At 52.8% G+C, this 26,576-nt stretch overlaps 2 protein-coding genes across 2 annotated transcripts in view; one reads left to right on the top strand and one right to left on the bottom strand.

Annotated features, from left to right (window-relative positions):
- PPIP5K1 (diphosphoinositol pentakisphosphate kinase 1) overlaps positions 1 to 3,810 on the top strand; it is a 48,424-nt gene extending 44,614 nt beyond the window's left edge. The window contains exon 32 of the mRNA XM_081112541.1: positions 1,593 to 3,810. Coding sequence (XP_080968667.1) covers positions 1,593 to 2,500 — 908 coding nt within the window. The 3' untranslated portion in view covers positions 2,501 to 3,810. The remainder of the gene's footprint in view (positions 1 to 1,592) is intronic.
- A 607-nt stretch (positions 3,811 to 4,417) lies between these two features.
- MAP1A (microtubule associated protein 1A) lies at positions 4,418 to 25,278 on the bottom strand. The gene is made up of 7 exons (XM_081112566.1): positions 24,118 to 25,278; positions 23,067 to 23,168; positions 15,170 to 15,252; positions 14,747 to 14,887; positions 6,531 to 14,547; positions 6,162 to 6,382; positions 4,418 to 5,962 (listed from the first exon to the last, which is right to left on the bottom strand). Exons 1-7 carry the CDS (start codon positions 24,353 to 24,355, stop codon positions 5,807 to 5,809), a joined length of 8,958 nt encoding a protein of 2,985 aa, XP_080968692.1. The 5' UTR covers positions 24,356 to 25,278; the 3' UTR covers positions 4,418 to 5,806.
- Between the last annotated feature and the right edge of the window lie 1,298 nt (positions 25,279 to 26,576).

The following is a 26,576-nucleotide window of genomic DNA, read 5'->3' on the forward strand; positions in this document are numbered from 1 at the left end:
AGAATTCTCCCCCTGGATTTCAGATTATCCTACACTCACCTTGTCATTGTCCCTTTTACCTGTCTCCTATAGCATTTATGGTTCTCTGCCCCCCTCTTGTCCCTCTCCCGCTTATATTTCTGTTTGACCTCTTTGATTTGCCTGAATCAAACCACTAAGTGAGTATAAGGCTACTTCTACCCTTGAGTGAATTCAGCTTACAGCTTCTTTTTTATTTTTAATCTCAGTATCAGGTGTATAGCCTCATTGGTAAGCATTTTCAGGGTCTGTCTCTCTGCCCTAAATAAGCCTTGGCACAAAACCATGTTCCTTTTTTTTTCTACTTGAAGCATGCCTCCTGTGATGCTTTACCAAAAAGAGGTTACTGGCATACCTTAGACACAATGACTGATTGCGCTTTTGTATGCTTGCGCTTGCCAGCTTTCCCAGATTCTCTTCTATTATAAGATACTCAGATGTCCCCTATTTCCAAAAACTATAATTATTGATGTCAGAGTGCTTTAAATACAAAGTTGCAATACCATAATAAATATAATATTTACAAAGGGAAAAGTAGATTAATCCCCTACTAGAGGTTAATGAAGAAGTAGAGGTTGGGGTAGGAATTGTCCCACAGTGTAATTGAAGATTCTACGGACTTCATTTTACTACTCTCAGGATCTGGGAAATTAGTTTTTATGATATTAACAAACCTGTAACATCATATGTCCCAGTACTTAGAAGGTCTTCACTTTGAATCCATGGATGGGTTTCAGGGTAAAGTTTATGAACACCAGGAATCATATATAAAGATTAATGTGAATATTCACATGTATATTTTTCTAGGAGGATAATCCATAACTTTCATTAGAGTTTCAAAGGAATCAGTCACACACACACACACACACACACACACACACACACACACACACTCCGCAAAGGTTAATTAAGAACTGCTGCCATTTAGAGATTCCATGGGGTTCTTCCATCTTTGGGTAAATCATTTTCTTTTCTATTATTCTGATTCACAAGGTTTTTCTACATTCTTCTGCTTAACTTATACCTTGGGCTATAAACAGTGATTACCTCTGCCTCAGAAATACATTGATTGCTTTAAACAAATGATTCTTAACCAAAGATGTGCATCAAACTTACTTGGGAGTGTTACATTAAAATATATTGCCTTCATCTCCCTCTCCACCCCACACCTTTACCCTAAACCTAAGAATTAGAATCTCGAGATTCTATGTAACCCCAATTATGAGCCACTGGGATAAAGTATTCATATGTTTTCAAAGTATGAATAAGGGATCAAGAAAATTTAAAATTTGGATAAGGGTACACTTGTAAAAGAACTGGATGAAGTGGGCCTCAGCACTTTCTCCTGAAGTCTTAGATGTACCTTAGTGCTACTCCTATAGTATATGTTGGGCCAGAGCAACAGTTTCTGAGCTGGGCTAACTTGGGAGTCTGCATAACTTAGAAAGAATTCAGACCTCCTTTCCCTGCGACATGAATAATATGGGCCATCTGTCTGGCACTTGAACTACATACATAGAGTAAAGCCTTCTCTTCCAGTTTGCCTGACTTGGTCTTCTGACTTTGCTTTACAGACAGCAGTGGCCCTTCCAGCACTGTGTCCAGTGCTGGTCCTTCCTCCCCTACTGCAGTGGATGGTAATTGCCCATTTGGCTTCAGTGATCAACCCTCCCTGAGTTCACACATGGCTGAAGAATGTCAAGGCCTTGGGCTGCGCCAGAAGATCCCTGGGAATGGAGCACAAGAGCTCCTCATAGAAAGGGAGCAAAAGTCTTTTGAACCAAACCAGTTCCCACAGGAACCACCTGTGGAAACCAGCCAGCCATGCCAGGAAGTTGCTGAGGAGGTCAGCCAGCCATGTCAGCAGGCCCCTGACATTAGCCAGCCATGTCAGGACATCCTTGAAGAGGCCAGTCAGCCATGCCAGGAGGTCTCTGACAAGAGCCAGCCATGCAAGGACACCCATGATGATGTTAACCGAACATGCCAGGAGGTCACTCAGATCAAACAACTGTGCGAGAAAGTCTCTGAGGAAGCTTACAAGCTTTTCCGGGAGAACCCTGAGGAGGTCAGCCTGCCATGCCAAGGGGCCTCTGTGGAAGTTGGCAGGCTGGTCCATGGGTTTCCTGAAGGGTTTGGTAGCCTGGCCCAGGAAATCCTTGTGGAAATTGACAAGCCAGCCCAAGAGATCCCTGAGGAGCTCAGCCAACCATCCCAGGTGTTCTCTTTGGAGGTTGACAGACTGGCCCAAGAAGCTCCTGCAACCATTCTGTTGTCTCAGGATATCCCTGAGGTTGATACACCATCCCAAGAGTTCCCTGGGGAGGGTGATCTACAGGTCCAGGAGGGCCCTAAGGAGGTTAATCAGCAGTCCTGTGTGGTCCCTGAAGTCATTGACCAGTTGCCTGGAGAGGATGTTCCCCAAGCCCAGTTTCCATCTAGTGATCCAAACCCTCACTCAGAGTCAGTCTCTAGTCCATGACCAAAACTTATCCCTTCCACCAGCAACATGTGATTAGTCATTTTCCCATTGACGGTGTTATAATGTACCAGCCATTTGAGCTAGCAACTCTTTCTGTTGGCTAACTCACCTGCCAGCATAAGGCCTTGGATCTTACCAGAGGTGTCTGAGGAAGCAGTCCTCTTGACATGAGGCATACCTGTGCTGGAGCTGGGCTTGGTGAGGGGCCCATTTCGTGTTCAAAGCAGCCATTGACTCCTCACCAAGCCATTAGACTTGAATAGGATTTCCTTTAAGGGGTGGGCTGGTCTGTCATTACCCAGCCTCCTCTGAGCACCCAGGAAATTCCAGATTGTTAAAGGAAATGCCTCTTAACTGCTGAAGACACCATCCCGGGACAACAAGTGCAAAAGGGGTTCCCAAGGTCTTCACTTTTCTGAGGAAATATTCACAATGTCTCAAAGTCCTTTAGACCATATGTGCATTCAGGGGGACTCTTGTCTTGGCTAGCGCTCCTCAGGTGGGTCCAGGATGGCTGTCTGAAATGTCTGGGAAAAAGAGTCCCCTTACTAAACAAACATCCATCATGGCCACTGATCTTTAGATTGGGCTTATGGGTATTTCCATATCATCCCCAAGTGCCCTCTCTGTTCCTGTCCTTTGGAGAGGGCAATAGCTCAATGGAAAAATAGGTATTAGATCGCTGTGAAAATTTCAGAGTAACTACTTAAAATGCTTTTGGGGTTCTTGACCAATCTGTGAAGCAAGGCCTCTTTTGTTGTGGGGCTTTTTGGCTTAGAAGATGCTGTAGTAGAGAAAATCAGGTTCTATTTTTAAGCAATCAGCAGAGATAAATATTGTACAGACATGTGCAAAGATTACAGGGACAGACTGGCCAAAGAACACTCTAGGGTCTCCAAGAGGTTTGTCCTTCTGTCATTGTGTCTTTAGGGCCAGGTGTGATTATGAAGCTAATCCCAAAGATGTGGGGATGGGAATGGGGGTGGGTAAGAGGGGTAAATGCTGCCATTAGAGTGGGGGCCGGAACATTATGAGTGCTCAATAAACATGAATGAGAGTGGTAGAGGTGGTGACGTCATTGTGAGCTCAAGAATGAATGTGACTCTTAAGTCAATCAGATATGTAACCGAATTAATCTGAACCAGTCAAAAGCCTTTGTAGTTGAGCAGGAACGGACTATAAAAATATACAGATCAGACATCCCAGGAGGCCCCTATGCCAATCAACCCACTATCCCAAAATGTCTGAAGTGAGTAGTGTTGTGAGGGATAGAGGTTCTGTCTCTGTGAAACACCAGAGGGTACACAATGCCTTTTCACCAGCTCCTTGGAATCACCCTCTTAATTTTTTCTTCCGATGCTTTGGAGTGTCAGGAATTAAAGAGGTTATACTCTCTGTTTAACCCCTTGACATCTTTATGTCGGGAGAGCCCAAAACACTAGGAGGGCTGGAATATCCCTGCCCATATATCCACGTGCACAACTTGGCCTCTTCTTACATACCCATGACATATAAAGGGTTTCACTGCAGGAGGGAAATCCAACATTTCCCTCCATGAAAATCCTGACTGCAAAGGTAAGAGGTATTTACAACCTCAATAAGCTCTGGGTCTCTTAAGGCCCCTCAACTCCTTACCTCTTTGGTGTTATCCTATCTGACGTATCTGGTTATTTGGTTCTCAGCTCTTGACCTCATGGAGATGCCGACCCTCTTCCTTCACCCATTTTCAGGAATTATGCTGGCTCCCTCATATCCTTCTCTCCCTCAACACACCCTATGTTCTCTGGCTTCCCTGGCTCCTGGAATTGCTTCCAGTTTTCAAAGATATTGAGAAAAATGACTATGCTTAGAGAAGCAGAGAAGCCAGAGCCCAGCAACTAAGCAGTATGTGGAGTCAGAAAAACCCTAAGCAGCATCTGTAATGAACTTGATTTATTGTTAGAGTTGAAGGCGGCTCTGTTACAGCAGCTGGGAACTAGAGCAGGGGAGTGTGGGGAGAAGCAGAGCACAGCAGCATGGGTTGGGTGGGAGCTAGGAAGGACACAGGCGGGCTCGTTTTGGTTTCCACACAGTCATTTGGCAGAGAAGCTGAGTCCTGACGAGTGTCTGGATTCCTCAGTCCATCAGTAGTCTGGCAAGGCTGCTCATTGGCTTGCTTGGGGTGAGGTCCTCTCCTGAGATGGTATTTTCAGCCTGTTTTCATCTCACTCAGTAGGAGTTAAGCTTTTTAGCTCAGCTCCTCTCCCTTTCCTTCCTCCCTCTCCTTCCCCCCAAGTCCTCTGGCATGACCTCCACCTCCCAGATCCTCTCTAAGAGTATGTATGGGGCTGAAAAGGCAGCCAGCGTTCCCATATCAGCTGCAGGATGGCATAGTGGAATGTTGGGGGAGTCACACATTGCTGGGTTGTCAAATGTTGGGATATGAGGCAGTGGCTTATTTTTAACCCATTACACACCAGGCCACAGTAGATGACCACATGCAGAAAAGCCAAGCAGGGGATGAGAAGGGATCAGGATCATTGGAATGGGTAGGTGAAAACTTCAAAAGGTCAGGGAGCTTGGAAAATTCTGGGTTTGGAGCTGGGCTCTCCGTGCCCCATTGTGCTGCCCAGTAGGCCTGGTCTGAGCACAGCCCTGGGATGTGAATGGTATGAAGCAGGGACTGGGAGGATAAGCTTTCTTCTCTCACCAGTCTGTTGGTCAAGTGCTTCAAGTTTTGGGTTGAGACATTCAGATACGGAGGGAAGCAGTGGGACAGTGTAGCAGCAGTGTACCCCAGACCTCTGCTGGATCCCAGACCCTGGTGGGTAAGGGGATGGGAGGTGAAGGGTGCAAGTCTAGGCATCTCACTGACAGTATCCTTCCCCCAGGTCACATAAGTTACTATTGGAAATCCTTGGGATGCTAAATAAATAGATAAAGAGGTCCCTGGGGTTGCGGATATGATCTCCTTCCGTGAGGGAGGATGTTGCACTCTCAGACTCATCCTTACTCCCCATGCAATACCAGCATTTGGCAGTGCTAGGAGAGGTGTCACTCCAGAGTTCTCAGGCATCAGATGACACCCTATCCTAATTTGTACCCTCTCCCTATCCTGTTACCTTTGGTTTTGAGACTCCTCTCAAGTATGGATGAGGGGAAGGGACAACCCCTCCCATTTAGCCCAGCCCAAATTCCCACAAGACATCCTGTCCCCCACCTTCTCCTTCCCCAGCTCCCATGTCCCCAAACCCCAAGGACTCAGCAGTAGCCATTCTCTAAGGGAGCTGGGGGAGCAGATCCTTGGGGAAGGGAGAGTGGTTTTTTTCAGAACTCAATCTTGCAGGCTGGGAAGGACTCATCCTGCATGACCACAGTGCTGCTGCTGGCCAGGACCAGGACGTTCAGTTGCTGCTGCTGCTCATGAGTCTGCTGGTACCACTCACGAGTTACCTCCGTGTCATGAGTAGGGATCAAAGTCACCTAGGAGGGAGATAAGACATGCCTGATGTGAGAATGTGAAGGGAGCATATGTGAGGGGGATGGGATACCTGAAGGTCCAGGAAATAGTCCCACTGCCCATAGAAAGGGCTCAGTCCTTTTATGAATATAGACTGTGTCCCACTATTGCCTCTGAGTAAGCTTTGACCATACTACCTCCTTGGCATCCCTTGTCACTCACCTGAAGATTCTCCCCCCATTGGGCCTTGCCCTCCAGCAGGGCATCCAGCACAGCCCGGCTTGGCTCGCCATTGGCAGGGTCATTTCCACTGACCACATAGTAGGATGCACGCACTCGTCGGAAGAAGTCAAGATCAGCAGTCTTGCCACTGCAATGATTCGGGATGTAGGCGAGATCCACATATACAGGGGGACCAGAGCCACCCTTGGAACTCAAGGCCACTGTAGAGACAAGCCAGGACTCATTGTAGAGGGAAAGTAGACTGCTTTTGGCAACCTTCTCCTTCTTTCCCTTCCTCCCACTCCTGGAGCCTTAGACCAGCCGCACCCAGCCCCAATCCACAATCTCTCCTGTTCACATCATACTTACTTGGTCCTGCTTTGAGTCCGTTGACCAGGCCTTTGGACATGGGGCTGTGTCCATCCTTTTCGTCTGCTGGGGTGACCTGGCTTGGAGTGCTACGTGGCCGGGGTGGAACCCGGGATGCTCGATCTGCAGGCCCTTTACCAGGGGTGGGTGAGCGTTTTCCCCGAAGATCCAGACGCCGTGCAGGAGATGCTGGCTTGGCCCGGCCTGGGGCCCTGCGCCCTACTCTCCCCTGTGCCTTCTCCTTTTCCCGTAGCCTCTCTACCCTTCCAGACTCTGAGCTGAGCCCTTCAGGATCAGCCATGCACACATCAGGACGGGGAGGGCATGGGCGGGGGTCTGGCTGAGGGAGTGGCGGTGGGTCATGGCCAGGCCTGGGATGGTGCATTCCACTGACCCCCCCAGCTTTGTCCACAGGCAGGAAGTCCCCATCTTCATCTGAGTCGAGGGCTGCCTCAGCTGTGATGGATGGACACTCCTCAGTTTCTGGTGGGACGTCAGAATCTGACTGTGAGGAACCTGAGTCGCTGACTGACGTCGGGGGTGTCTCATCTGCCACAGGACATGGACCCCCTGTGGCCCCAGGGCCCCCTGCCCGGCGCCTCCCCGCTCTCCCTACCAGCTGAGCTTCCTCAGTTGAGAGGTCACTGTCATTTGTGGATTGGGGCAGAGGTGGGTTCAGGAAGGATGGGGAGAGCTCCCCACAGTGGGGCCGGGGCTCAGAGGCACATCCCTGGGGCCCAGCCTCCATCTTAGGGGAGCCACTTCTAGATGGGCCACCAGAGGTCCCTCCAGGACACAGTGGCTGCTCAGGGGAGAGCAGACTATCAGGCCTGGAGCTCCTCTCAGCTCCCTCTGGCCAGGCCCCACGTTCCCAGGCAGGGCAGCCCTCAGCCTCTTTTTTCTCATCCTTGGCAGGGGCAAGGCCTGGGGGGTTGGGGCTGGTTTCAGTCGGACCATTGGTGGCATAATCTCCAGAGAGATCCTGGAAGGAGTTTGGCTTCTTGGTGGCTGCCACTGAGCACTCCAGGCGGCAGGGCAGGGAGCCATCAAACTTGTCTCCAGGCAAGTTTGGAGCTGGAGCTGGAGCTGGAGCCAAGTCCAGTGAAGCTGGAGGTGCTGGACTCAAAGGAGTAAGGTCCCAAAGGCTGTGGGCAGTTGCTTCCATTCCTGGGACCAGCTCTACAGACACCTGTTCTGCAGCCTCCAGGCCGGGAGGGAAGCGCTCGGCCACACTTGAAATCACAGGTGTGGTGGCTTCAGAGGAGGAGCCTTCAGACAGGGCTGGTGAGGCAGGTCGTGGCAGACTAGAGAGGAGAGGGGCCCCAGGAGAGCTGGGTGAGGGGAGCTGGGGCAGTGAGGAGTCCAGGCTGGGGGCCTTGGTCACTTCTAGGTACTCATCATGCCGGGCTCTGGTGGGGGGCCCTGGAGCCAGAGCCAGAGCTCGGTCCCCAGAGAAGGCAAGGGAGCCACAGGGTGCCGAGCGTGGCTCAGCTGGAGAGGGCAGCTGAGGAGGAGCTGGCTGCAGTGAGGAGAAACCAAAGGCTGAAGCAGGGAAGTCCAGGCTGGGTGGGGCAGGACCCTGATGTGAGTTTGAGGAAGGACTGGTACATGCCTCATGTTCAGGCCACAGTTTAGGGAGCCCCGCAGGGATGGGGTGGGGGGGACTTGGGGACTGGGCCTCTTTCTCTGGCTGCTCCAGAGCCCCCTTCTCTAGCTCTGAGTCACTAGTGCTGTCATCCCAGTGACTCTGGCCTGATTCCTTGGGGGATGGGCTTTTCCTATCTGGGCTACAGCTCAGGAGGTTACCATTAATATGGGGGCTTGGGCCTTTACTCAGGGGGACAGGAGCACGGGGGGGTAACGCAGGGGGGGTGAGGCTGGGCTCCACACTTGGCCCTGCATCAGGCACCTGCCTAGGTGGTACAGTGGGTCCCGCCAGAGCTGCGTAGCTGAAAGATGGGGTGTCGAACTGGAGGTTCTTGGGTGAAGCAGGAGATGAAAGTTCCTTCTCTGCTGATGTGTTTCGGCCAGCAGCCTCCTCCTTGGTTGAGATGTGTGGGGGCCAATCCCCAGCTGCTCCAAGAGGAGGTTCCCTAGTGGGGCACGCAGGGGCGAGCCCAGTAAGCATCACCTGCTCGTAGATATCCGCGTACTGAAAGCTTCTCTCATCAGGATAGGGCGTGGGCTCTCTCTGCTCTGGCTCTGTCTGCTCAGGCCCCTTGGTAGCATGGCTCTTGCTGGCCTCTGGGACCTTTGAGCTGCAGGGGCTGCTGTGAGGAGCCCTGGCCTGATCTTCTTCTTCTCCTTGCCCTTCAGCCTTGCGGTAGTCCTTCCCAAGGGGGGAGTATGGCCCACCTTCCAATTCAGCTGCCCCCTCCTGCACTGCAGCCACCACACTGTCATACTCGGCAGTGCCCCAGGAGAAGGGTGCAGGAGTGCGTGGCTCAGGGACAGGGGTTGGGGGAGCTGGCGCTGGGGAGAGAGGTGCAGGTGGCAGGGGTCTGTCCTTGGGCACCCACGGTGGGATCTCAGCCAGCCATGAGTGGGTAGTGGGTTCTTTCTTTACAGGTGGCATTTTCTTAGGCTCTGAGACAGGGGTCTCTGGTCCTGAGGCCAGAGGAACCCTCTGTCCAACCATTTCAGGTGGGGAAGCTGGAGGAGAGATGATCTCAAAAGGGGAGCGGGTAAGCTTGTCTTCTTCCTCTGGTGGCAGCCCAACTGGTGACTCAGCAAGCCACCGCTCTACCTCCAGCCCTTTCTGCGATGAGGGATCCTGGAAACCCTTGAAGTCTGAGGCCCATGGGCTCTGGGGCATATGCTCCAAGGGGGGCACGTCTTGCTCATCATCTGGCCCCTCATCGAGGAAAGTGCTCTCCCGCTCCTCTGTGTACCGTGGCTGGGCCCCCTGGCCATCCAGCTCATGCGGGAACCAGATCTTCCGCTCACAGCTCAGCTCCCTCCAGTATGTGTCCTGTTCCAGGGCTACATCCTCTCTGCCCCTCCAGTACCTGTCCTCCTGATCAGATGATGTGTCCTCCCATGTCCGGGCAAATTCTTTCTGTTCTCCACCTGGCTCCCCTCCGGTTGAAGATGTCTCTCTCCACTCCTGGACTACATCCTGCTCCTTCCAGTATTTCTTTTCCAGCTCTAGGGCCTGGTCCTCCTGCACTGGGCTCTCTGCCCGCCCCAGAGCTTTGGACTTTTCCAGCAGAGCTTCTTCCTTCTGTTTCACAGCTTCAACTTTTTCTGAAGATTTTTCCTCTAGAATCTTCTCCTTTGGTTTCATGGTTTTCTCCTGCATTGGGCTCCCCTGATCTTGAGTTTTGTCCTCTTCCAGAGCCTTATCTTTTTGTTTAAGAGCCTTACTGTTTTGTTCCAGGTCTTCATCCTTCTGTCCTAAAGCCCAGTATTTTTGTTCTAAGGCCTGATACTTCTTTTCCAAGGCTTTGTCCTTCTGTTCCTGATCTTTGACCCTCTGTTCAGGGATCTTGTCTGTCTGTTCTAAGGCCTTGCCCTTTAGTTCAAAGACCTTGTCCTCTGGAACTTTGTCTTTTGGTTCTAAGTCTCTATCTTTTTGTTCTAAATCTTTGTCTTTTGGTTCTATGGTCTTGTCTTTCCTTTCCAGGGCTGAGTCCCTATGACCTAAGTCTTTGACTTTTTCTTCTAAAGCCTTATCCTGCTTTTCCATAACCTTGTTCTTTTCTTCCAGAGCCTCACTTTTCTGATTGATGGCTATATCCTTCTGCTCCAGAGTTTTGCCCTTCTGCTGTACGACTTCATCCCTTGGGTCGGGTCCCTTGTCCTTCTTCTCTGGGGTTCTGTCTTTCAACTCTGGAACTTGACCTTCCCACTTCATGGCAATGTCTTCCATGGCAAGGCTTGGCAAAGACTCGGGACTCTTGGTGAGGGAACTATCAGGTGTTAGAATGTGTTCGCCAGGGCTTGTGATCACTTCAGGTGAGTGCTTCCCATTTCCCAGCGGTGTCGAGTGAGAAAAGGAGCTGGAAGGTAATTTCCCATCAGGGCTCTCATCTGTGATGTCTGTCTGTGCGGAGTATCCAGTACTCCCTTGTGTGGGAGGAGACACTGTGGCTGCACGGGGTCCTGGAATAGACACAGCGGCTAAGTGCTGAGAAGTGTCCTCAGCCTGCATCAGAGGCCCCTTTTCTTCCTTTCCAAGGCTTAGTTCCCCAAACTGGAGAGTGCCAAGATTTTCTGGAGACAGCTGCTTAGAAGAGATATCCAGAGAGGTCTCCTTGCTGGGACTCTCTTCTGAGAAGGAAAGTGACCGGGTGTCTTCTGGAGATACCTGTGGCCAAAGGTCTTTGTGTAAGTGCTGCTCTGTTAGGCCATAAGGAGACCTGGGTGCTTCCTGGTTGGCAATGTCTGGAGAGACCACGCTGAGGACAGAGAGGGAATCTGCATCATCAGGGGAGAGGCTTTGGTCAGGAAATTGGAGCCTCTCATCTTTCTGAGGTTCACCAGGTGCTTGGAGTGATGTCTTCAAATCTTTCAGAAGGGCTTCTGTTCCCAGAATTGTGCCTGTGGGCTCTCGTGCCCCCACAGTCTCAAAGACCATTGCTTTATCCTGTTCTGGCAATAGTTGGATAGTGTAGCCTGTATGTTCCCCAGCAATGCTGATGGCTGCTTCCTGAGCTTGGGGGCTCCTGGGAGGAAGCACCTTTTCTCTCTCCTCTAGCGTGTCTTCTTTAGGCCCTGGCTTGATTGTCTCCTTTACAGCATCTTCCTTGCCTACACCTGGTGTGTGCCTCATGTCTCCCCAGGAGCCTGCTTCCGGAAAGTCTTGGGGCTCAGACTTTTCTTCCACTGGGGACTGATGAAAGGGTGTGTGGGTAGCGCTGGGTGGACCAGATGGTGGAGGAGAGGCCATCTTCACTGTGCTGTCATCTGGACTGAGGCAGCGCTCCTCCAATTCTCCGAGGGCTGGTTCCCCTGGATATAGGGTGTGTCCAGGAGCACCAAACATTGGGACTCCATATTGACTGTGAAGTTTCTCAGATATCTGTACATTTGTGGTCTCCAATTCCTTTTCCACTGCTCTTTCTCCAGGCAAGCCCCTCCCTGCAATCTCTCCTCTCTTCTCTGACTCTCCAGTCACAGAGAAATCCTCACAAGGTGGTGACTTAAAGCCCTTGTCTTCTTCCAGTGAGGAGGTGGGTGAGATGGTACCAGCTGATGGCACATAGTCCAAGCCCTGAGTGGCTTCAGTGCGGGATGACGGGATGCTTGTGACTGTGTCAAGCAGGAGGGAACTCTTGCCTGTCTCCTCTGTCTGGGGAGCTGTGAGTGAAGCCACAGACTGGTCCTCAGCCACAGATGTGGCAAAGGAAGAAAGCTTGTCACACTCAGTGATTGAGGTAGCTGAGGACACGTGCTCCTCTTCAGCCAAAGGGGCAGCCACCATGTTGGGGGGGTAGGTGAGTTCAGTCTCTGGTGCTCCATAGCTTTTGCTGGAGGCAACAGGAACAACACTGTCTGCAGGCTGACTAACCTCGAAGGGGCCAGGAGCTTCAGGCCCAGGGAGATCATATGCATTTGTAGGAAATCTAGGTGGAGCTGGGCGCTCCTCCGGCTCATCGTGGATCTCCTCATCTGAGATGGTCTGCTCCGTCTCTGAGTAACCAGGGATTGTCTCATCCTGGATGTAAGAGACATGCTCAGTGGCTCCTGCAGGTGTGGTCAAGTTGCTTAGGAACGATGAGGTCTCCTTCTCAGGAGCCTTGCCGTGGAGTCCCAGTTCCCGGCCCCCAAGAGCCTCCCTGAACCTTGGAGTTACCTTCAAAGCTTCCTGCATGTGTTTTTGGTAAAAACCCTCAGCCTTTGTCTCTTCCTCTTCCTCATCCTCTGAAGGGTGTAATTCCTCCATTTCTTCTAATTCAGCCTTCTCTATCACATCCTCCTTTACCTCAGATTCACTTTCCTCTCTGGCTTCTGTTCTATCAGGGAGCCTTTCTGCTTCCTTCTGCTTCGTTTCTTCCCAGGTGTCTTTCTCTGTCTCTGTTTCAGCCCCAAAGTTTGCGCTTCTATCCTTGCTGCCTTGTTCGTCAGGGATGTTTGGGACAACCTCTTTCTCTTTTATCACAGGCTCTTCTTGTTCCAGCCCTGGGACAGAGGGTAATGTCCCCTGGGCAGCTGTGCTTGCGAGTCCCTCCTGTGCAGTGTCTGCAAGGAGAGGTTTCTCTCCTAGTCCTATGTCCCTTTGTTCAGCCAGTAACCTCCTCTCCTCACACTTCATCTCCTCAAAGTCCTGTGTGAGGTCCTCTGGTGAAGACAGGGCCAGCTCCCTGTGCCCACTGACTGTTGGAAGTGGTACAGCCCCCTTCTGGGCTGGGGGTGTCCGGGCCTCAGAAGACAGCTCCTTCTCTCCACGGGAAGCCCGGCTCTTGTCCATCTTGACTCTGCCAGGAGCCTTGGCTTTATAGAGGGTCTTACGTACCTCAGGGGTAAAGGGCTTCAGGTCTGGCTTAGAAATCTTCTTGACCTCAGGTTTGATATCTTTCCTCTTCTCCTCCTTCTTGGCATCCTTCTTCTCCTCCTTCCTTCCTTCATCTTTCTTGAGCTCCTTCCTCTCCTTCTTGATCTCCTTTTTCTCTTTGTCCTTTTTCTCTTCCAGCTTTGATATTTTTTCTTTCAGGTGCTTCTTCCCCACCTTGTCTTTGATCAGCTTTCGCTTCTCTGCCTTTAATACCTCGCTCGACTCTGTCCGCACCCTTTCAGGTTTGGCAGGCTTCTCTGGGGGCTTCTCGGATGATTCCTTTACCTTCTTCTCTGTCTTGGCTAACTCCTTGGCGAGTTCTGAGCGGGCCTCCTTGGCTCCCTCTTCAGCCACTTCCTCCCGTTTGGCCAGCTTGCTCACTGCTGTCTTAGTAGTGGCCTTGAGGCTCTCCTTGCTGTCAGCCCGCTGTTTTATTTTGCTGGGTTTGAGGTTGGCAGGCACAGCCCCAGCAGCCAGGTCCTTTTGCGTGGCCACAGGGTAGCGTAGGAAGTCCAGGTGCCGAAGCTTTTCCAGGCCCTCCAAAATCTTGTTCTGGGGAGCATTTCCTGGAAAAAGCACACGCACAATCTTCTCAGTGGGGTTGGCTGGCAGCCAGACCACCAGAGCGGTGATAGAGGTCAGGTAGGGCACCGAGATCTCAGCCTCTTTTCCATTAGACAGCACAATGCCTGTCTTAGCTTTGCTATTGCCTGCCCACTTCTGCATAAGGAACTGCATCTCCTTGCTGTCCTTGACAGGGTTGAGGACGTACATGTCCAGCCGGCCCACGCCCATCTTGTGGAAGAGGGTCAGAGGCTCAATGGTGTTGCTGACCACACGGTACAGAGGCTCAGCCTGGATGCCCAGGCGGTTTAGGTGCTGCAGAGTGAGGCAGGCCTCCTCAATGCTGCGCTTGGCCTTCCGGGAGGCATCAGGCAGCCGCAGCTTATCCGGCACATTGAAGAAGACAACTCCAAGCTCAGGGGAGATGAGGTTCTTCACCCAGTCACTGTAGCTGCTGGAGCCCTGAGACTGCTCCTCCTCCAGTTCTGCCACTTTGCGCTGCAGGAGGCCATTGATGCCTGGCAGGTTGTCTGCCCCGATGTGTGTGAGCAGCACCGAGTCAATGCGGTCCAGGTGCCGCACCAGCTTCCAGAAGCAGGACTTGCGATCGGAGCCACCATCCACCAGGATATTGAAACCGTTAACGGCAAAAAGGGCAGAGTCCCCGCGGCCGCCAGGGAAGATGTAGCAGCAAGGTTTGGAGAGCTTGAGGAAGCCCCCTGAGGTAGGGGGCTCTAGCAGGTCAAAGGGGGATGGCACATCCACGGTCTCAGAGACATACTCGGAGAACTCAGCCACACCATCCATGGTGGGCAGCGTGGGCTCAGGGTTTAGCCGGAGATGCAGGGTCTCTTGGGAACTGGATAGTCCCAGATGGCTCCAATCACCCTCCCCTAAGCAGGATACGGTGAGGAAGGCCTGGATCCCAGGGTCTCTATTGCTGAGCAATTGGGCAATCTAGAGTAATGGGAGATAGAAGGCTGATCAGGTCACTGGGGTTGACACAGATTCAGTCTGCTAATCTCCACCACTCTCCAGGTGATCTCCTACCTTTCTGACAGGACCACGGATGATCATGCACTGAGATTTTCCTTCCCCACAGCTCTAGTCCTATCCCATATTCTGTTCCTCCCAGGCATGCAGGCTTGGGACATACCTCTGGGTTGTGAAGAACCTGGATAAAGTTTTGATAGGAGTAGGTACCACTCTGTAGGATGAGGTCCCCCCCTGGCTCTAAACTTTGCCCACTCAGGATCAGTAGTTTGTGAGCTGACGGGCTGCTAAGTAGGTGGTGAACCTAGAATGGAAGGAGGAGAGTGGTCACAGATGTAGGAAACCCAGGGAAGGGCGCTGGATGTTCCTGGTTTCCGCTCAGTGCTACAGGGACATGCTCCCCACTGGCAGCCCCACAGCACCTCCAAAGTGGAGCTGGAGATTGTAAGGCAGCTTACATGGCAGAGAAAGGATGATTCAAAGCCAAGTCCCGGAATTCTTGGCCTTACAGCAGTAGCACTGGCAAGGGTGAGTTACAGCACTTTCCAACCAGGCCCTCGTGGCGAGGCACAGGCCCCCGCCTTACCTCAGAGCTGATGCTGTCAGCACTCGGGTTCACCAGGATAACGGTCTCTAGGATTTCACTCTGGTGGCAGAGGGTCCTCTGGCCTGAGGGAGAGATGCAGGGATTTGTATTGAACAGAGCGGGTATAGATTAAAATAGAGAGGCCTTGTGCTGGGCAGGAGAGAAAAGAAGGCACTATCAGAGAAAGGGAAGCCTGGCTATCCCTAGATCCTGCCACTTTGGATACTGCTGAGTAAAGTCAAGGGACTGGCTCCTCTAGCCCTTCCCTTCCAGGCTTTCCTCCTACCCTCTTCCACACAGTCCATCTTCTCTCTCCCTTCATCTGCCACACCCTCCGCCTGGAACTCCCGCCTCAGACTGCCCTGTTGACAAGAAGCTTTTGTCCCTCTAGAGCACTAAGCTCCTGGTGCTGCCTGGGGATGGGGGGAGGAGGGATGGGCTCAGCTGGAGGGAGGACTCCTGGGACATGATCCTCAGCTCCCTTCTCTCCAGCAGGGTCTGCCTCGGGTTTTCGTGCCAGCAGAGTGCCTGGAAATAAGGAAATGGGTGCTTCTGTGCAGTGTCTTAGACTCGCCATCCTCCTTTCCAACACCCATCCAAGGCTAGAATTTCCATTCCAAAAGACTGGAGAGAAGTCAGCACTATGGGAGATAGAAGGCTGATAGGGCTCTAGCCCTGGTGTTGGCTCAGTGTTTGAGGGTTGACTCATGAATAGGAGGTCACAGTTTCAATTCCTGGTCAGGGCACATGTCTGGGTTGAGGGTTCAATCCCTGGTGGGGGTGTTCAGGAGGCAACTGACCAATGGTTCTCTCTTATCATTGATGTTTCTATCTCTCTCTCTCTCCCTCTCCCTTCCTCTCTGAAATATATATAAAAAATATATATATATATATATTTTTAAAGAAATACGGCCCTAGCTGGTTTGGCTCAGTGGATAGAGCATCAGCCTGCAGACTGAAGGGTCCCAGGTTCAATTCCAATCAAGGGCACATGCCTGGGTTGCAGGCTAGATCCCCAGTAGGGGGCATGCAGGAGGCAGCCAATCAATGATTCTCTTTCATCATTGATGTTTCTTTCTCTCCCTCTTATTTTCTCTCTAAAATCAATAAAAATATATTTTTTAAAAAAAGAAAAGAAAAAGAAATAGGGCTCTAACTTCTTGTTCTCTAACTTCTTGTTCTGTTCTCAGGTTCCTCAGACATGCATCCAATCATATTGTTCCCACCTCACCTTCTTGGCCCCCTGCTCCAGAGAGGCCGGGCTCACTACCCTATAGCCCATCCCTTGGGAACGGTTTCTCCTCTCATCCTTGCCCCTCTCCTAGGAGAGCTTCTGCCAAGGAGAGGGGAGTTAGTGGTTCACAAACAGGAAAAAAGGGAGGAAAGCCCGAGTATTCCCCGGCCATGGCGAAAGGTAAGACACCTTCAAATCCCTGTCTACTTCCGTTCTCCAGGCTCACGTGAGACACCACGCAACGTATCAAAGAACGTGTCTGCCGTGCCCTGCTCCTGCCCTTGCCAGTGGCAGCACACGGTGGTTACCTATGGAGAGGTGAAGAGAGGGCCTGGGGAGTGGGCTGTCGGGAGGATATTTTGTGAGGGATCATAATCTTCTACTAGATTCTCTTCTGTGACTTGGCTGTTTCTTCTTTCTGGGGCTCCGGACAAGAGGGGCCTGGGGCCGGGGCCTTTGCTGTGGAAGACCCTGGGTGCCAGGATCCGGCAGATCCGGCAGATCTGGCAGAAGGGGGCTGCAGTTGCAGCTGCAGGGGAAGTTAACTACGGAGGGAGGGAGGGTCTCACAAGATCAACCCCATACAGGGCGGGTGGGGCCCAAGAGGAGTTGAGGGTTCTCTTTTATTCACTTGGGAACTGAGGGAAGCTTTGAGGTCAGTTCAGAGGAAGAGAGGGGCAGGGCTGGGGCAGGTGAGGAATATCATGGTTCAGGAAACAACTGGTCCTAGGCTAGCTCCAAGTAGTTTAGATTTAAAAGGGTAGTTCTCCCCCCCACCTCCCCCCCACACACACCACAAGGGTGCACATTTGAGCTAGGAAACTCAGAAAAAGAAATCTCTGTGGTATAGACTGATTTGCTTCCTGGCTATCAGTCCCCCTCCCAATCTATCATTCCTGGCAGTCCCCTGTTTATACCCACTAGCCTTCTCTGATTCCAGATCCTGTGCTGGCGCAAGGCCCCTCTCCCTCACCCAAGTGCCCTCCAGTTCTGACGGGCAACTGTGGTCTGCATCCCGGCCGCTCCTTTGCAGGCCGGGAGCCAACGCTGTTTCCTCTTCTGCTCCCCTAGCAATCCCCCTCCAGGGAACGGGCTTGTTTTTCCCTTTTCTCTGGAGAGGCCTTCTTGTGAGTCAGGGTCACTTCGGTTGGCCAGTGACGGGGCGAGGGTGGGCGGATGCTGAGGCTGAGCGGCGGGAGGGCAGGTGTCTCCGCAGCGGGGCCGCGGGGAGGGGAGGGGAGGGCAGGGGAGGGGAGGCGCGGGCAGCTGCAGTTTGCCGCAGTGTGTGAGTGTGTGCGAGTGTGCGCGCTGAGCTCAGGCTCCAGCTCCGCCCCCACCCACCCCCGCCCCCACCCCCACCCCAGCATGACAAGTCATTTTCTTGGCTGCCTCCGCGTGGGGGGGGGGGGGGCTGTCGGAAGTGGGGTACGAAAAGAGGGAGAAGAAACGGGCTCCTCTGTTCCAGAGCCCCCATCTTGGGAAGAGAAGCAGAGGGGAGGTGGGGTGGGGGTGGGGCTGGGACTGGGAACCAGTGCGGATGACAGGCTGGGAATGCGGGCAGCTGCTCAGGCGGGAGTGCGCTCCATCTCCAGAGTGGCCTCTCGGATCCGGAGAGAGCCGGAAAGGGGGAGGGGGTCAGGGTCCCAATCTCAAGCTAGTCGCCGGGAAAGGGGTACGGGGAACCCGCCGCAAATAGGTCGATCCGTGAAGAGGCGCGCCAGCTCTCAATGACCCTTTCCTCCCTCCTTTTCCACGGTGTCCCCCCATCTTCCCTTAATAGGCAAAAACTCGCTGTCCTGCTCACCCCCGACATAGGAGCAGCTGAGCAATCCAGCAGCTGACACCCAGACACTCTCCCATTAGGTACATTCCCATAACATCCGCCTTCCCCTCAGATGCTTCTGCCCCTGACCAGCGCCCGGGCTGCCAGGCAGGGCCAGGACACCACCCTCTGCTGCTGCCGCCGGAGGCTGATGTCTCCCAGCCCAGCCCGGGAGGTGTCCTGTCACCGTCCTGGCCTCACTGGCCTCTACCTGGTTCTGGGTCCAGGCTGGCCTCAAAGCCAGTCATGTTCCGCTACCCCCATTCCCTCACACTGCCCACCCCACTGGACCAGCTCCAGACGCATCAGAGAAGCATGAACTCTCTTCCCGTTATCCCCATCCCACCTCCCCACCACAGCATCCCCCGTGCCCTTGCCCAGCCCTTCGGTTCTTACCCTGGGTGTGAGAGGGAGCCCCTCATGGAGGCTGAAGCTCCGGCCTCAGCCGGCAGCTTCAGGGAAGAGTCTGCGGCACTTGGGGTGGGAATGGGGGGGGGGCGGGGGCGCTAGATGGGGAGGGCGGTGCCAGGGCGGGGAAGAGGGGCTGGTCCATGACGAGGCACTGGAGACTTAACTGTTTCTGTGCCTTTACAGTGTCAGGGCTCCGGTGCCTCTCCATGGCTCTGGGGGTCTGAAGAGCTGTCCAGCAGCTCTAAGAGCCAGGGTGGTCTCCAATGGCCCACAGAACCCTTCTCCCCCAATCCTGCTCCGTCAGGAAATACTCTTTTAGCATCAGCCGAAAGACCAAAGCCCTGTGCTCCGACACACTGTGGGGGACAGAGGAGGTACGGGCTGTCTGCCCCGCCCCTTCTCTCAGGAACCATCTGCTGCCTCTCTCCTCAGACCCTGGGAGTGACCTTCAATCCCTGGAGGAACGGGAGACAAAGGGGCTGGGGGCCTGAAAGCACGGGGCAGGAGTGAGGGGACTGCTTGAGACGAAGGCTGGGGAGCAGAGTTGTGCTGAGCTCTGTCAGTGGCTTCTGAGCCACAGCTACAGAAACCAGGGGAGGGCAGAAATAGGAATCATTTTGGGTTGGAGGGTAGTTCGAAATTCTGGAGTGGACACGTGGTCCTAGACAATCTGGGGTGGGGCACAGGAACCCTGGGATCATGCAATTTTCTGCACTTGTCTATGTCTCTTTGATGTCTCTGTCGTATGCTATCTTAAGCCTTCTAATATTGGCTCTGTTTCCCTTCGTCTCTGCCTCTGTCTCAGATTTAGTGACATGCTTTAGGACTCAAAGGGAGGAACTGGAGATCTCTAGCACTCAGTTCCAACCTGGTGATGCTCATGCTCCCACAAGGCTTCCCCAGCCTTCTTCCTTTCCATCAGCCTTCCCTGGCCTGGCCAACTCCTAAAGCCTTCCTCACATTGACATCCACCCACTCACACACCCAGCACCAGCCCCACCCTTGCCCCAGGCTGCCAAGAATTGCTTTTGAAGGTCAGAGAAGCCAAAATAGTCTCTGCTCTCAGCATCCTCCATCCCCCCTAAACTGCAGCCAGAGTAGAGGAGGAGCTGAGTCACCAGTACTGGGGAGAGGGGGAAAAGGAGGAGGAATCTTTGCTCAGATCCGGGGATGCAAAGCAGCAGCATGGCAACAGCCCCATTTGGATAGCGGAAGCCATCTGCAGAGATACAGAACACAAATCAGGCTGAGTTCCGAGCATCACAAAAGAGAAACACATCCCTTCTGCAACTTCATGATTCTTATTTCCTCCCATCTCAAACCTTCTATCTTCTCTCTGCTTTCTAGGGCCCTCTAGGGTGGGCTAAGAGGGAAACTTGAGTAGACATTGGCTTGAGAACAAAATAACATTTCCCACCCCAGTGCAGAGCCCACCCTTATTCTCAGATGCTATCCCCAAGGACCACACCCTGGGCCTGGTTTCAGCTCACTGTGGAGTTTTTCCTCAGCCCTCACCCTCTGAACAGCCACCCACCACAACCAATCCTTCACCTGCTGTGTTCTGCTGCAATGAAATTGTGAGGTGCCTGAGCTCAGACACAAAGAGACATCCAAAGTCCTGGATTTGAGACCTGACTACTATTTTATTAATCATGCAATTAAATGTCAATTGGCCTCTCTGAAAGCTTGCTTTCACTACAAAGCGAGTACAACATTAGTACCACTCTCCAATAATGCTGTGAGGAGTGAATGGCACAGTAGATGAAAAAGTGCTTCATTCTTAGAATCCTAAACCTACAGTGTAGAAATACCACTGGAAGTCTCTCTTCTATAGAAGACTCATGAGCGGGCATCGAGGTCATCCTAAATCAGAATCTCAAACCAGACTAACTCCACAGAGTACCCTTCGTTCTCAGGTAAACCCAGAACTGGAAGTGCCTACAGGAAAGGGCTTCAAGTACCATCCATGTCCCTGCTCTCCCATGCTAGACAGCAATGCAACCCCCAGCTGTAGAGGACAATGACCTGCTCTACTAATTCAGAATGGCTTTCATTGGAGGTAACAGAACTAGCACTTTCAGTGGTAATGGAGAGTCAGACAGAAGACCTCCAAACTGGCCCTTCAGCCTGTGCATCTTAGAGTCCCAGAATACCAATCACGAATTATAAATTATGAAGTCCTCTCCCTTTCCTATAGGTGCCCGAGGGTAGAAGTATCAGAATGTTATTTAAGCCCAGTTTTTCACTGTCCTAACTGTTTCTGGGTTTGTTTGATAATGTTTAGAAGCCCCAGCTTTTTGCAGGGGTTAGAAAGGAAGGCTCCAAGTCACCATTGGAGACTGACTACCTAATACAAAATTCACCTAGGAAATCATTACTAGATTTGACCACTAGAAGGAGCTGGACCACTCCAGCTCAACTTCGGAGGGTCCCTCCTTTTCCCAGTGTGGAGGGTGTGGAGAGGGAGGTGGCTAGGAATGACTGTGCTCTCCCTGTCATTGTAGGGTACAGTTTTGTCCCCTTTTTAAGCATTTTGGCAGAGGGCTTACGCAGAGGTGAGAAGGATGGCAGTCCAGCCTCTGGGGTGGTCAGAAAGGATTAAGTCATAAGGTACTAGCATATCCCCTTGAGCCCATCCTAGCAGCCTGGTTCCCTTTGCCTCCCCATTAAAGGGAGGCTGAAGGGAGGGGCAGTGCCTGCAGCTGCTCTAGGCTGACTGTTGTTTGTGGGGACAGCTGAAAGAGGAGCCAGCAGGGGTGGGGCTGTGGCTGTCTTGAGCCTTGTGGGTTTTTCCAGGAAATTCTCTACTATTCTCGAGGGACATAAACCAGGCCACCAAAAAATAAAATAAATAAAATGTTCAAACCTAAAAAAATTCAGTAGGCTAAAGTAAGCCCTAGTCTTGGGTATATGGCCCTAACCCACCCCCACCTATCCCCCCCACCCCCCACCCCCGCCCCAGGACACCATGGTATAACTTTTCGATTGAAAAGATCTAGTTGGTGTTTATATATCAGTGCTTGTTTAGTGAGAGTAACTATGCATCTCTCTGTAAGCATATTTCCAAGCATCCTCGCATCTTAATTTAAAAAATGGCCAAGTATTTTGGTTTAAGTCCTGTACATTCATACATCATTCCAGAAAGCAGCCTAATCTTAAGTCTCTGTGGCCAAAAGGATGGGATTAGAGCATTCAGGGTAAATTACTAACATCCGCAGTTACTCCTCAAACTTCAGTTCAATCATTAATTTCATCTGTTATCATCCCCTATCCAATTTTGCACCAAAGCTCCTAGGAGTAATAGGTGGTAAAACTATTGATTTTCAATCATCCGTGCTAATGGAGGAAGCCATGACATGAGTAATTCTAAACAGAAGGCAGTCTCAAAACAGTGAGCGTCTAGCTTCACAGAAAGCAGTCACATCAGGAAAATGCCAGCCTCACATGTTTTAAATGCTGCACATATTCCTAGGATAATAAAGCGTTAGTCATATTCACCTTGTCTTCTCTCTCCGGAAGCATCTTCAGAGGAGTCAGTGATCAGAGAAATGACCAAAGATGTGGCAGTTAGCAGGAGGAGCGGGAAGAGAAGGGGACATGACTATGTACTATACTGAATAATTGAGAATAATCTACATAAGATATGAATTCAGTCATCGTATGCGGTAACTGTTGAGCTGGATGGATTTTTATAGTCCATAAAAACACTGGCTCATGGGTTGGTATGCCAACATTTACCAACAACGGGACCAGAATATTATTTTCTCAAATACCGACCCATTTCTCCCACCCAACAGAATGGGGAACCGCATGCTGTGCACTTTGGTCTCAAAGTCAAACCTCAAAGTAGCAATAAATCCAGGAGACCCTGCTTCCACTCTGGATTTGATGGTGCTCATCAGCCTTTTGTACCAGATTTCTGCTCTGCTCTGGAGATCTGTTGCCTGAACCAAAGGAGAAGCCAGAAACCCTGAAACCTGAAGAGTAGGCTGTGCAGTCTGAGGGAAGTTCTAAGCAAGGATCTCGAAGGCAAGTGGGGGATTCAAGGGTCTCTGTAAAGGGAGCAAGAGGCTGGGGTACACAGAGGGGGGAACACAAAAAGAGAGTGAATTTGTGCATGGAAGATGATCGGTCATTCATGAGAAGTACATTGTTTCCTTAGTGCATGTCAACAGCTGTCCATAAACCACCCTCAAGTAGAAATTACATTCTCCAGGCTTCTTCCACCCTCAGACCATCTCTCTGAGAAGTGTACTGGATATTCGGGAATAGTTAGGGAGCTTTACAACTTTCCCCTGAGGAATCCCTCCCTCCTCCCCCACCCAAATCTCCCACAAGGCCAGTTCTACCAGGGAGAGTGGATCTCTGCTCTTAAGTGAGCAACTCCCCCCTCCCCCCCAAGAACTGAGACAAATGCCACTAGTCCTAACCTTTGACCTCTGAAGAGAAGTGAGCTAGGTGCCGGGTAATGAAGAGTCTCAATTGTTGGTTCAAATCAAAGGATGATAAGTCAATGTTCCAGGAGAGAATCCCTGCGAGAGAAAAAGAAACAAAGAGCACTCCAGATCAGAGGGACTGGACTCCAGGGAGCACTTGCAGGCTCACAAGAGGGGTAAGGAGAGGGAGAGGAGAAGGACAGCTGCCATGATCAGTCACACTGATATCTTTAAGAAAGGTGGTTAGTGCCTGTCTGTCTCCCAGCCTTTCCTGGCCTTTGCCTGAGCCGGAGGCAGAGGAGCAGAGTTTAGGCTAAACTTGGTCATTAATGAGTTTGTATGTAGCAATTTTCTTGCAGAGTTGCCCGATTGTGATAGAAGTGACACCCAAGGGACTGTTCCTAGATGCCGGGGGGCTGCCTTCCCTGTCCTGATAGCTAAGTAGGATTCTGGACTCTCCTTCTGTTCCCACCTCCTTCCCTCCACCCCTCGGAGGCTTCCTTCCACCCGCAGGTGGCTCCGCAGCACTGCGCCACTGGCTGTCAACTAGGACTGAGAGCTTGTGGCCACAAAGGTCACTCTCTCAGGTTGGCCGCCCACACTGGGAGATTTGAGATTTGTCCGCAGCGTTCAGAAAGCACCCTGTGCCTGTTCAGGGATCCTAAAGAAGAAGCTAAGGTAGGGGCATGGAATCTTCAGGGGAAGGTGAGGACTTTCAGGACATCTGGACCGAGACACTGAGGGAGAGAGGGTGTGACCAGAGCGGACACAGGGGCTGCACAGAGCTAACCCGACTCAGGGAGACTGCGGAATGCCACGGGGTGTGCGGGAGGATGGGGAAGCAAGATGCTGGCAGGTGGGGAGGGCGAGTGACATGGAAGATGCAGGTGACAGGGGCTGATGATTCAGATTAACAGGGCGCGCGGATTTCAGGAATTGCACAGTAGGGATGGAGAATGCAGACGTACGCTCTGGGAGGTAAACGCAGCCGGCGGAGAAGCTCGGGATGGAGGAGGTCCCGAGCACAGCCAGGACAGCGGCTCACCTTGTTCAAGGTGGGCCCGCACGGCCCTCAGCTGACTCTCTGTACCGATATCGCCGATCACGATGAGCAACGAGTGTTTCCGCAGGTCCCAGCGTGCCGCCGCCACGGTGGCTCTGGCCTCGCACAGCGGCTCCGCGGGGTTTGGAGACAGCAGTGAGCTGGGGCTGGGGAGCCGCAGTCCGGGACTTGTCTCCATGGTAACGCCTCGAGGCCGCCAGGGCCCAGCCTCGGTCTCCATGGAAACTCCGTTTGACTGCTAGGCCGGCTGCGTCGGCCGCAGGGAGAGCGCGCGCCGTTCTTAAAGGCCGGCGGCAGAAGCCGCTCATTGGCTGCTGCCTGTCAGGAGGTGGAGCCCTGGCGCCGCAGGGGCCGGGCTAGTGCCCGGATGCTCCGGTTCTGCGGTCGCGCTGGGCCAGGGGCGGGGAGCTGGTGGCCGCCCCCTTCCTCTCGGGCTGGTTCTGCTGAGGGCGCTCCCACTCCGACTTGGGCCCGGGTGGAGGGATGAGTCGATTGCCCGAGTGGCGGAGGAAGAAGCTTCTAGTTAGGATGTCCCCCCTATACGTCCTGCCTGGCAATGCCGCGCCTCGCCCGGACCGAGGGAGCCATCTTGTCCCTCCGTCTCCGTTTTGTATCGCTCTCCATCTGTGTCGGTGTGTCTGTTCTCCTTGGCTGGCACGTTTCTTTTCGCGTTTTGTTTTGTTTGTTTGTCGTGTTGTCTGCGCCTGCCAGGGCCTTAGGCTCCATCCCCGGTGTCCCCGTCCTCCTGGCCCCAGGCCCCGGGAGCCTCGGGAAGGCTGCGCGGTCCGGGAGGGACAGCGTGACCTTCCGGCCCCGAGTCCCCGGGGAGCGTCCTTCCGAAGACAGCGGCTGGCCGGGCTCGGGCTGTGCCGAGGGGGGCTGGGGTGCCTGCGCTCAGGCTGCAGCCCCGAGGACAGGGGCGAAGCCCGGGGAGACCTTCCCGACCGCAGGTTCCGTGCGCGGCCCGGTGGGTGGGGCGCCTGGGGGTGGCCACTCTCCAGGGGTTCCAGGTGAACCCGAGGAGGGCGAGCCGCCCGCCGCCCGAGAACCAGGGATGGGGAGGACGGAGGAGGCTGCGCTGTCGACGACGGACGGGCGTCCTTGTAAACATGGTGTGTGCTGTGGTCTCCCCGCACCCGCCCCGCAGCGCGTCTCCACCGCCGACTCCGGCTTTTGGCAAACAGTAAACAGTTACAGACAGTGAACCGCTCGGTGCATGTAGGCGTCAGACGGAGAGCCCGTCTTTCGCCCCAGCACTCCAGCAGCATTTTGGGGTCCCGTTTGGGCCCCGTTGGGGAGATGGTCCTGGGTAGAAAGCAGCACATGACCTGATCCGGCGGGGCTGGCTGTGGGCGCATTGTGGTCACCGCCTCCCCGGAGGCCCCGGGCAGGAGCGGACAGTGTCTGCCTGTGAAGGACCCCACAGCCATCCTGCTCCCGAGCACGGAGCACGGAGCATGGCGCAGAACGGCCAGAGCATCCTGCAGTCCGCTTAGACATGGCCCCGCCTGAAGCGAATATAATACCGTGTGTCAGTTATAGCTCAGAAATTGGAGATGGCCTTGAAAATCCTTTTTGTGGCCGAGAGGGAGAAATAGGACTGGCAGAGCCCTGGCCGGTGTGGCTCAATCGGTCAGGCATTATTCAGTGCACGGAAAGGTCGATGCCCTTTGAGGGTACATGCCCCGGTTGCGGGCTCCATCGATGTTTCCCTCTCACATTGATGTTTCTCTCTCTCTCTCCCTCCATCTCTAAAAATCAAGTTTTTAAAATCTTAAAAAAATAAAGTACTGGCAGAACATCAGACGGTGGTGTTGCCTCGCCCTATATGACACATAAGACAGTGTTCTGCTACACCCCCGCCCCACCATTTGAAGATTCCAATCTGGTAAAGGTATGGAGAGAGGTGCAGGCCGCCTCCTCTGCAATCAGAAAAGAGTGCCAGAATAGGTTGTCGGGAGAGGAAGAGGACAGTTTCCATAGCAGCTGTAGAGATGAGGCCTTTAGCTAGTAGGGGCCTCAGTATAAGGGTCAGCAGCAGTTAACTACAAGCTCTGCTCTCATCCAGTCTGACAGGTTAGAGTCTGAGACAAGAGATCTGAATGGTATAGGGAAGGACCACACTGGTAGGGGCAGAAAGGCAGGCCTTCGATCTTCGGCGCTGCTAGAATTGGGTTTTAATTAGAGCTGCAAATTTAAACTCTGATAGTACTAACATTATATATATATCAAATGAGTATTCACCAGGCTCTTTTGCCAAAGGCAGACAATGTCATAGAAAGATTGGCTACAGGTATCTCTTAATTACCCCCACTCTCTCCTGGTTTAACAGCATCCCAGCCATTGGGTGATGACGCCAGTATCATCATAATATCAGAAAATATTTTCAGCCCTAGCTGGTTTTGCTCAGTGGGTAGAGCATCGGCCTGTGGATTGAAGGG

The sequence above is a fragment of the Myotis nattereri genome (assembly GCF_964212035.1).
Source record: "Myotis nattereri genome assembly, chromosome: 1".
Classification (NCBI taxonomy): Eukaryota; Metazoa; Chordata; class Mammalia; order Chiroptera; family Vespertilionidae; genus Myotis; species Myotis nattereri.